The sequence below is a fragment of the Halichoerus grypus genome, chromosome 2 (genome assembly GCF_964656455.1).
Source record: "Halichoerus grypus chromosome 2, mHalGry1.hap1.1, whole genome shotgun sequence".
In the NCBI taxonomy this organism is placed as follows: domain Eukaryota; kingdom Metazoa; phylum Chordata; class Mammalia; order Carnivora; family Phocidae; genus Halichoerus; species Halichoerus grypus.
The window spans coordinates 62,896,286-62,907,244 of NC_135713.1; the positions used below are offsets into that span (position 1 = coordinate 62,896,286).

The 10,959-nt window shown below is 45.8% G+C and overlaps 1 protein-coding gene across 3 annotated transcripts; it reads right to left on the reverse strand.

The window, feature by feature from the left end:
- Window positions 1–408: 408 nt before the first annotated feature.
- On the reverse strand, window positions 409–5,128 carry DRD1 (dopamine receptor D1). Of its 3 annotated transcripts, XM_078066889.1 has the most exons (3): window positions 4,917–5,128; window positions 4,068–4,196; window positions 409–3,969 (listed from the first exon to the last, which is right to left on the reverse strand). In XM_078066889.1, the coding sequence occupies exon 3, from the start codon at window positions 3,462–3,464 to the stop codon at window positions 2,124–2,126; it is 1,341 nt and encodes a 446-aa protein (XP_077923015.1). In that variant the 5' UTR covers window positions 3,465–3,969; window positions 4,068–4,196; window positions 4,917–5,128; the 3' UTR covers window positions 409–2,123. The 3 variants fall into 3 exon arrangements, with proteins under 3 accessions (XP_077923015.1, XP_035968067.1, XP_035968066.1); XM_036112174.2 differs by lacking the exon at window positions 4,068–4,196; XM_036112173.2 differs by lacking the exon at window positions 4,917–5,128 and having other exon boundaries at window positions 4,068–4,568.
- Between the last annotated feature and the right edge of the window lie 5,831 nt (window positions 5,129–10,959).

Consider the following 10,959-nt stretch of genomic DNA (forward strand, 5'->3'; position numbering starts at 1 on the left):
GTCCACACAACCCACAGGACGCCAGTCTTTTCTGTGGTTTTTATATTACTTAATATCTCGCGGCTCTTCGAAAGAAAAAGCAGAGATTTTAGAAAGCTTTCAAGTCTGTGAAATGAAACGTAAAGTAATCCTGCAAGTGAAGAGAGTTTCTTTTCAAAAAATATTTTTTTAAGACCAAAAAACCCCACAAGAGTGTGTAGTCCAAGTCAAAAACATTTCCTGCTTAAATATTCAAAGGCAACCTGTGGCATACATAATAGGAGAAATTTCCATTAAAAAGAAAAACAAAAGTAAGGTATCCTCGAAAATGCCCATGTTTTCTTACTCATAGGTCTGAAGTAGCCCCGTTTTTAAAACACACTTAACAAATGCAACACAGCTCAATCAGGGTTGATTTGAGTTCACAAAATAATTTTATTATATGTAAGAAAGCATACAGGCAATAAAATGAAGAAACATTCACAATGCATAAATAACACGGACCTGAAGCAGGAGATATTTTTCAGTAGATTTCCTTCTTGTTACCCATTTCATCTAGACACTGTGTAAATTGCTTATCAACAAGAATACTCTGTAAACATTTCAGAGAAATTCTCTTGAAATGCCCCCACATGAATGAGCATCTGGCAAAACAGACTCATGATACTTTATACAGTTGAGAGGATGAGATAGGAACTTGATTCCAAAGCACAGAGAAGGAGCTAGCCTTTGTCGAAAGAGATCCTGGTGGCTTGGGAGCACTTAACACACCCAAAGAGAAGGGATCTCCTTTTATTTCCACCAAGAGAAATGTCTAACTCGAGGATGATAATGAGGCACTATTCGTTAGTATACTATTAACATTTAGATTTAAAAAACAAATCAATTCTAAATTCAGATTAAAGCACTACAAAAAGTCGCCCCACTGAGTGGTGTGATTTGACCTGGTAAGATGGAGATGCAGGATTTGACCTTTGTCTGTTGGTGAGACTGTTGTAACCCAAATATTAAGGAAACCTACTGTCTTCACTACACGTATCTAACCAGGACGGCCACTTGTTGGTTCAGAAAAGCTATCTGACGCTGAAATGAGAAAAGACGCAGAGGGCCAAGTATTTTACATAAATACAAAGTGGCACATACTTTTTGTTACTACCTAAGGTCATAAATCTCAAGTCAGGTCCTTCTGAAGCTGGTTTTTATTTAAGATATTTACAGAACTGCAAATCTCTCTCCTGGGAAAGTCTCTGTCATTTAAAAAATTTTGAACACAATAGTAGCTATGCCTTTTTAAGTTTTTCAAAATCTTTCTAGAAAAAAAAACATTCACAGCATTTGTCAATTCTCACCTCGTGTTTATTAATGCCAATGAATTTTAAAGAAGTATCACAACTTCATTTCCTATCAGTCTTTGCTGTTTCTGGAGGTTACCCATGAGCATTTAGAATCTCACGAGTTTGTCTGTTTGTTTCATTGGCCAATAAAGTGCTAGTTAGATGGATGAAATGTGATTGTAAGGTCTCAGATAATTCATTAGTTTATCCTATGACATCTGATAAATATAGATTTATTTAATAAATTAAAAATATCCATATAATACAATAAATAAATAAAACCAATATCAACAAAGCATCTCTCAAGTCTGGAAAAAAAAAAATCCCACTCCTACTGTAAGGCTCAATTATTTTTTAGAAATAATTTATGAAGGCATGCACCTACCTTTACAACCTGAAAACTCTGCTTGGACCAGTGTTAGCACCTGTTTGTACACAGCAAACTCAACCCTTCTCATTTCCTTCCTGGAAAGGATTTATTTTTTAAGCGATGCTGTTCATTGTTGATTCTGTGCCCTATTTTTTAAGTCCTAAGATAAGAATCAGTTTCTAAAAATAATTTTGGAGCCAAAGACACGTCCCTGTGAATGTCCACTTCACATATGTCCCTCTTTGATTCACTATGAACAACACAGAAAACACACTGGAATGTATTTTAAAATATAGTTAGTTGTGTGTTTAAGGAAAAGCAGCAGAGGAGGGCTTGCCTGACATCTGAGTCTCACCACACCTTGGTTTCCTAACAGCAAGCCACTGAAAATCTCCTCCAGTTTTTGGGATGAGCCTGTCTGGCCGGATTCATCTCAGGGTTCAGGTTGGATGCTGTCCGTTTTGTGTGATGGGCTGGATCTTCTCTAGAGAGACATCAGTGTCGTAGTCCAATATGACAGATAGGGCCGGGGACAGCTTCTCCAAGGGTTTGGCCATTCCACCTGCCTCCTCCTTCTTCAGGTCCTCGGAGGAGCCCACTGCATGTGGGATCAGATAAACCAGATTGCAGTCCTTGGAAATGGAGCCTCGAGGCTCGTGATGGCTGGAAAACACCACAGCCCCATTGTTATTGATGCTAACTGTCTCTATGGCATTATTCGTGGTAGGGCAAAGTTTGTAGCATCCTAAGAGAGTTGAAAATGCCTTCCGAAAATCAGCGTTAAAGGCATAAATGATGGGGTTCAAGGAGGAATTAGCCCACCCAAACCACACAAACACGTCAAAGGTGATGGAATCAATGCAGAAGGGCTTGGTCTCCCCAGACCCACAGAAGGGCACCATGCAGTTCAAGATGAAGAAAGGAAGCCAGCAGCACACAAAGACCCCCATGATCACGGACAGAGTCTTCAGAACTTTAGTCTCTCTTTTGAAGGACATCTTAAAGGAGCTTTCTGGTTGGGAACACTCCACCGGGTTTCCATTACCTGTAGTGGTCTGGCAATTCTTGGCATGGACTGCTGCCCTCTCCAAGGCCGAGATGCGCCGTATTTGTTTCTGGGCGATCCTATAGATCCTGGTGTAGGTGACAATCATGATGGCCACGGGGATATAAAAGCTTATCAGGGAGGATGAAATGGCATATGTCCTGCTTAAGCTGGAATCACAGTTGTCCAGGGTGTCACCCAGGGAAGTGGCATTGCCGTCGGAGGAGCTCGTGGGTTTCGCCTTGTGCCAGCTGAGCTGTACTGGGATGAAAGAGATGAGTACAGACAAGGTCCACGCCACGCTGATCAGGATGAAGGCTGCCTTGGGGGTCATCTTCCTCTCATACCGGAAGGGGCTGGAGATGGCCCAATACCTGTCCACGCTGATCACACAGAGGTTGAGGATGGACGCGGTCGAGCACATGATGTCAAAGGCCACCCAGATGTTACAGAAGGACCCAAAGGGCCAGAAGCCAGCAATCTCCGCTACCGCTTTCCAGGGCATGACCAAGACAGCCACCAAGAGATCCGATACGGCCAGGGAGATGACAAAGAAGTTGGTCACCTTGGACCGCAGGTGTCGGAACCTGATGACAGCGGCACAGACCAGTGTGTTCCCCAGGAGTGTGGACAGGATGAGCAGAGACAGGAAGCAGGCTGTAAGGATGCGGAAGGAGAAGTCTCTCTGTACCACCAGCCCAGCCCCATCCATAGTAGAGGTGTTCAGAGTCCTCATCTTGCAGAGGGAGAGCACATAGGGGGCTCTGACACGCTCCGGTTCCTAAGCAGGGATGAGGGGTCAGTCCAACCTGCAGGAGTTCTCACTCACCAGGCAGCCCCTGGCACAGCCCCTCCGGCTCCCCTGGGTGGAGGACCTCACCAGCATTCCATCAGAGGGCTGCAACAATTGCGTGGCAGGAGCCTGCCCTTGGCAACCCAAGTCAGCCCCTTGGAAGGTCCCTCTTGCTTGCTACAACTGTCTTCTGACTCCCTTGCTCCAGGTCACTGTCGTGTTGACCAGCTGGCCCTTCAATTCTCCATAGAAGGCATTGGCTTTTTAGCATATTCTAAGCTATCCATCCAGAGACTCCCAGGCCTCTGCGGATCTAGGCAATTGCAGTCATATACTGGGGCTGTTGCCTCTCTGGTGGTGACGGAATTCTCCCCTTTTGAAGGTGCAGCTGAAAATACATGCCTCACTCCTCCAAGCCCCTTGGCTACACCGCAGCCCTCCAAACGCCCTTAAAAAGCAAAAAGAAAGCAAAGGTTGTTCGCCAGGACTTGAGCCGATCGCAGCTTTATCCGTATCAAACCCACTTCGACTGTCCGAGCCACCTACCTTGCCTTGAGGTTGTCTCTCTCAAAGCCCCTGGAGCTCGGACAGCGGGCTTCGCTAGGCGCCGCAGCTCCGCAACGCCCAGGAGGTGCGCCCGACTCCTGCCCGGCGCGCGCAGCCGGGGTCTGGCTCCTGATGCGCAAAAATCGCAGGGCAGGTTTGGGAAATGATCCCAGGCCAGGTCCCCCGGGGCCGGCGCTGCCCTACTGCCTCCAAAGGCTAATGATTGTCTAAAGCCGAGGACACCCGGGAAAAGGGCTCCCGGGCGCTCGTCACTTCCTTGATAGAGGGCACCTCCAGGACTAGTCACTTGGAGAGCTTCTTTCCTTCGCTGCCTTTTCCCCAGAACCGAGCGCCCGGGCGCCCCTCGGGTGGCCTCTGGCCCCTCGGGGCAGGGCTCTGCGCCTCTCCGCCGCGCTGTCCGCTAGCTCCCGGGAGCCCGTGGGAACGCCAGGCAGAGAGCGCCGAGCTGGCAGCGGAGGGCGCACGGGCCAGCCGGGTTCCCGCGGGGCACAGCCCACCCCGCCCCCGCGTCCCCTCCCCTGCCCTGCCTGGGGGCGGGCTTCGCTTGACAGGCAGAGTTGCGGGCGACAGCCGCACGTGGTCCCTTGGATGGTGCCGCGGGCGAAACGGGGGGCGGGGGACTCCCAGGTGAGCGCTCGCACGCCCTGGGGTACCGGCTAACCCGCGGCCCCTCGGACCCCTGGACAGCACGCGACAGGGCCCGCCAGACGTTAGTACCTCGAGTAAGCCCGAGTCGCCTGAAAGCGAAGCTCGGCCGACCGACATTCACTGGGGTCGACCCCACGCCCTTCCCAAAGACCGAAGCAAGCAGGGACCCTGCCCACTCACCCACGCACACCAAGCCCTGGAACGGCGGGCGTCCGACCTGCGCTGTCTCCAAGTGTCCCCCAACTAGGGTGAGGCGTGCCCCGCCGGCGCCCGTACCCACCGCTCTCGGAGAGGGCTCGGCGCTGCGGCGCGCCTGGCAGGTGCGCTCCGCTGCGCCCGGAGGCCACTCACTCCCCACTCCGCCGGGACAGCCGGCGCGTCGCGGGCTGCGGTCAACGCCGGACTGCAGCCGGTGCTCGGCGCCCGGAGAGCGCCCCAACCCCAGCACCACGAGCTCCGCAGGCCCGGGGCGCCCTCTGCCGGCGGCGGCGGCTTCCCACGGCCCCGCTGCGCCCTCACAGGTACAGACCTCACCCGCACCCGCTCCCGGGTTCACGCGGGACCCGCGCCCGGACCGGCACTTCCGCGACCATGACTGCCAAAACCTGGAAAGGGGGATGCGCAGTATTTCTCATTTAGGACTCACTCTGCTAAAAAATGACAAGAATGAAAAATTCCTTTTGCTGGCTCTGCATTCATTGAATCGGTATATTTTCCTGAGCACTCATTACGTGCCAAGAGCAAGGGCGATAGGGTGAGCAAGATGCAAGCTTTACTCTCAAAAAGACCAGACAGAACTGGCATTTACTGAGCGACCTCCGTGTCCCGGGCACACACCTTAACGTTGGTCACCCCTTAAAACAATCCCTTCTCATAGGCCTGGTCATCTCCACTTTGCCCAAGTGGAAATGAGATTCAGAAAGGTGTTCCAAGTTACAGAGCTAATGCAGGTGCTTGCTGCCTGACTCCCGCCTGCGTGTTCTTTTCACTTACGTGTCACTCTCTGCTGGGAGCTCCGGCTCTAGTGTTGGTGCCAACAAACTAAATAAGTAATTACCCACAGCTCTAAAATAGAGCACAGGGCGAAATGGAGGCAAGAGGGCCTAGTGGAGAAGGATCTCCCCGGCTTCTTCCCAGCTGCCCTGGACAAGGCCTCACAGGTCAGACTTCGAACGAATTTGTACATTAAGCGGCACCATCGCCATGCCTTCCTGTGCAAGGGGCGTCCATGTCAGGCTGCCTGGCTTCCCGCCCTTACCCTGCCCTGCTGGCTGTGTGGGCTCTCCCTTCCCTGGGCTTGGTTTCTTCCTCTGTAAAACGGTGATGGCATAGCAGGATTTTTCTAAGTGTTAAATGAGATGATGTTTACAGAGGGCTTGGAACTGAGCCTAGATATTCAGCCCCCCCATGGGCAGAAATCCCTGGGGGTTCATTAGAAAACCAATAGCCTTGGCTCCTTGAGAACCCGGCACCACATTGGAAGCTACAGTTTTCTCTGTAAAAACCCAGAACCTGAGTAATAATTCCATTAAATTAACCAGTACAACCTGCACCTTGGTTTTAAAGGAAAGGGCTGTCTTCCCCGGGGGCAGACCATCCTGTGTCTCTGCCCCCAGCTCTGTGCGCGCACCCTCAGCCTCGACATCACGCCCAGCAACACCATGAGTCATGAGTCAAAATCACAGACAATTTTGCCACACACGTGCCCAAAGAACCACATTCTTATAGAGCCGTAAGCCATGCTTAACATACTTCCAGATCATTTTCCTTAAAGCAGGCATTCCCCCAAGATTCTTGACTTCATCTTTCTTTCCCTTTTATGAATAAGTACAAATTAAACGTATGCTTCTGATTCAAGATGGTCATGTGGGCTTGAACATTTAACTCCCCACATTCTACCCACCCCATCCTGAAATGTTTCCAGTGCATTCCACCTGGAAATACACACGTAGGAGAAATTCAGCATTAACCCTGGAAAACAGGAAAAAAGTGAGGTCTTTTTTCCAGGATAAAGGACAGATGGGATTAGACTAGAGGAGGGAGGACTTCCCTGGCATTTTCCATACGGGAAGAAAACCCCAAAAGAACACACTACCAAGATCGAGGTAACAAATGCTGGAGGTCAGGATAAGGTCAATTGAGAAGTGCCCCCAATGCCCAAGTCCTCGCAGAGCCAATAACCCCGGCAAAGCCCACCGCTCTTTAAGTTAACACAAGGATGACAACTACAAGCGGAATACCCAGACCCCCAGAGTCTCATCTATATAAAGCCCAGTGGTGACTGGTCAGGTTCCAGATGGCATCACATTTAATGATATACCAGTCCAATGGCCAAAAAAATACTTGATATGAAATTTAACTATTACCCAAAAGCTTGTTGGAAACAAATGACGTTCATGACGTACTCCTTCCCATCCTCGTTTCTCTCAAGCTAGGCAGCTCCTCCAAAAAAACAAACAAACAAACAAACAAACAAAAAAAAACTCTCTTTCTTTGCTTGAAAAATCCCCTAAATTCTTTCCAAACTAGTCTATGCTGACCTTAGTCATTTTCTCTCAACTCATTCCCCCGACAGGTCTAGGTGATCAAATCAACATACATCACTTCTGTAGTGGTCGAGAGGTATTTCTCATCCACAAGTCAATGTCTGCCATTTTCAATGTTAGAACATCAAATGTCCTCCTTACCCGTAATGCACAAAAAAGCTCAGGAACCCAGCTAGAGAAGGAGGGAAGAAACTGTGAATACCCAAGGGGGTGATTTTTGTTTCCTGTCAGCAGGAAACCAGGAGAGTTGAGCAGTTTCTCGTGATTCCAAGACAAACACCTGAGATCTTGTTCTAGCAGACTTAGTTCACTGATTTTTGAACATGATTGCCGAGGGAACAGGAAAGAGTAAAATGTAGCTTAAATCCCATGATTTTTTTTTTCACTTTGCAGAGTGTGAATTTCAGAGGAACTTACAATTTGGCTAGAGATTTCGGCTTTTTCCCATTTTTTTCTCTCTTGAAGCCAAGGTGAAACAAAGGCTTCGGTTTTGTTCTATAAAAATCTCCCCCACAGGGCGCCTGGGTGGCTCAGATGGTTAAACGTCTGCCTTCGGCTCAGGTCATGATCTCAGGGTCCTGGGATCGAGTCCCACATCGGGCTCCCTGCTTGGCAGGGAGCCTGCTTCTCCCTCTGCCTTTCTCTCTCGCTCTGTCTCTCACGAATAAATAAAAAAATCTTAAAAAAAAAATCTCCCCCACAAACATCAAGAACAGGAATATAAATGCAAGCAGGTATTAGCATTAGATCATGCTGGGAATGTAAACCCAAACACAAAAGCACCTTTATTTCCCAAATTGGCATGTCTTTTAAGCACCGCTGTGATTTATGCACTGCAGGAAGGAGGAAGTTAAAATGATGCTTTTCAACAAATTTTTATTTAGAGTTTGTAAAAGTAAATCAATACAAAAGGCACGTTATCACAGGGCTATCTTAATCTCATAAAAGAATAAATAAAACAACTGAACTGTCAGGTATAACAAAGATACATTTCAGAGGCTTTGGGATTATTAAAGCTGATTTTTATACCAAAAATGATTGTTTATAATGTCAATGAAAAAAAAAGAATAAAGCTTGACTGACCTTGACTAAGTAACTAGAATGCTTGTTTTCTACCATAAATATAGCATCTCTGAAATTCCTAATCCCATGTCATATTTTCTTTTCCTATAGTTACTATACAATTGAAAAATCAACACGATTAAAAATTTTGAAATCAACAAACATTACTTGGTGTAGTGGTTGAGATATAGTTCAGCACACATCATGAGCTTTCTATTGTTGCGTATGTTCATATGTTCGTGGTTCCCTTTTTCCTCTCCCTCTTTTTCTACCTTCGTTAAGCTTAACTGAATAGTTTTTATTTTATCTCCTGGTATTGCCTTATGTTCTATAATTCTTTGTTATTTTCATGGTTGCTTTAGAGTTTACATCCTATATAAAATTTTTATGATATAATTTATAGAATATATATTATAGATCTATATAAGATGCATGCATTATATATGAGTATATATAATCTGTATTATTATCAGTATAGGAGATATATATATAAGATATATATATATCTTATATTGTATCTTTTCCAAAGCCTATCTTCAAGTGATAGTATATCATTTCATGTACAGTTAAGAATCTTACAATAATATTCTTCCATGTCTCCCCTGCCAGTCTTTCTTTATGCTGTTGTTGTCATACATTTTATTTCTATATGTGATATAAACCCTATTAATACACTGTTATAAGTTTTCTTTAAACAGCTAATTATCTCATAGATTTAAATAATAGGAAAAAATGTATTACTTACCACTGTACCATTTCTTTTTTTTTTAAGACTATTTATTTATTTGACAGAGACAGAGAGAGAGCAAGCACAAGCAGGGGGAATGGCAGGCAGAGGCAGAGGGAGAAGCAGGCTCCCCGCTGAGCCAGGAGCCCGATGCGGGGCTCCAACCCAGGACCCTGGGATCATGACCTGAGCCGAAGGCAGACGCTTAACTGACTGAGCCACCCAGGCGCCCCATCCCTGTACCATTTCTGATGCTCTTCATTCTTTTGTGTAGATTCCTACTTTCATCTGGTATCATCTTTCTGCTTGCAGGACGACCTCTGACTTGTCTGGTGGTGCAGGTCTGCTGGTGATTGATTCTTTCAGCTTTTGTATCTCTGAAAAGTCTTTACTTTCCCTTTGTTTTTGAGAGTTACTTTTGTTCAGGTTAGAATTCTAGATCAACAGATCTTTCCTCTTAGTGCTCTAAGAGGTTGGCCCACTGTCTTCTCACTTGTATTGTTTCCAGTGAGAAATCTGCTGTTACCTTTACCCAGGTCCTTCTCTATCTAACACGTCTTTTTACCCCTGGGTGCTTTCAAGATTTTTTTTTTCTCTATCGCTGGTTTTGATCAATTTAATCAAGATGTACCTTCATGTAGTTTTCTTCAAACTCTTGATCTGGAGATTTTGTTCAGTTTTTCAGTTCTGTGGGTTTATAGTTTTTGTCTAATTTGGAAATTTGGGTGCTATTATCCCTTCAAGTATTTTTTTTCTGTCTTCTCCTCTTCTCTTTTTCAGGTTCTTCAGTTACATATATATTTGACTGCTTGAGGCTGGCGTACACCTCACTGATGCCCTTCTGTTTCATTTATTCTTTTTCCTCAGTGTTTCATCTCGGGTAGTTTCTATTGCTGTATCTTTAAGTTCACTATTTTTTTTTCTTCAATGTCTAGTCTGTTGTTAATCTCATCCAGTGTATTTTTCATCTCACATTTTGTAGTTTTCATTTCTATTAGTTCATTTCTCATCTTTTTTTTACATCTCCTATGCCCCTACTTCACTTTCAGACTCTATGAAATATAATTGTTTTCATGTCCCTCTTTGCTAATTCTAACCTCTATGTCAGTTCAATTGATGGCTGTTTTTCCTTATTATAGGTTGTATTTTTCTAGTTATTGTCATGCTTGGTAATTCTTGATTGGATGCCACATACTGTGAATTTTATCTTGTTGGGTGCTAGCTAGATCTTTTAATATTCCTACCAAGATTCTTGAGCTTTGCTCTAGAACACATTTATACTTAAAAACAGTTTGATCCTTTCAGATATTGCTTTTAAGGCTTGTTAGGTAGAACCAAAGCAGAGTTTAGTCTGAGGCTAATTATTTTCCATGACTGAGGCAAGATTCCTTTGTGTACTCTACCAAACATCTTGTGAATTTTGAGGTTTTCCAGTCTGGCTGGTGGCAACAAGAACTGTTCCTGGCCCTTATGAGTTCCGGATACTGTCCCCCATAATCTGCACACTCCCATTTCCTCATATCATGCACCACCTGGCTCTCTGCTGAAGACTCAAAAGGACTCTGAAGGTATCTGGAGTCCTGTCTCTCTCTCTCTTTCTCTGCAGGTCTCTATTCTCCAGTAGTCTGTTCTGCAACCTCTAGATGCCTTAGTGTCCCTAGACTTGCAATGCTGTTGCTTCAACTCAAGGAGTCCACCAGATTCCACCTCTGTTCCCCTTCCCTGCACCCTGGCCTGGAAATCCTCTTGAGTCAGTAAGCTAAGGTGGTTGTAAGGCTCCCCTCATTAGTCTCCCCATCTCTCCAGGATCACTGTCCTTTGTTGCCTGATGTCTGGTATCTTGAAAACCATTGTTTTGTGTGTTCTGCCCATTTTATTACTTGTTCCA

Coding starts and splice junctions, on each gene's coding strand:
- DRD1 (XM_036112174.2), bottom strand. CDS start 3,464: ATGAGGACTCTGAACACCTCTACTATGGATGGGGCTGGGCTGGTGGTA.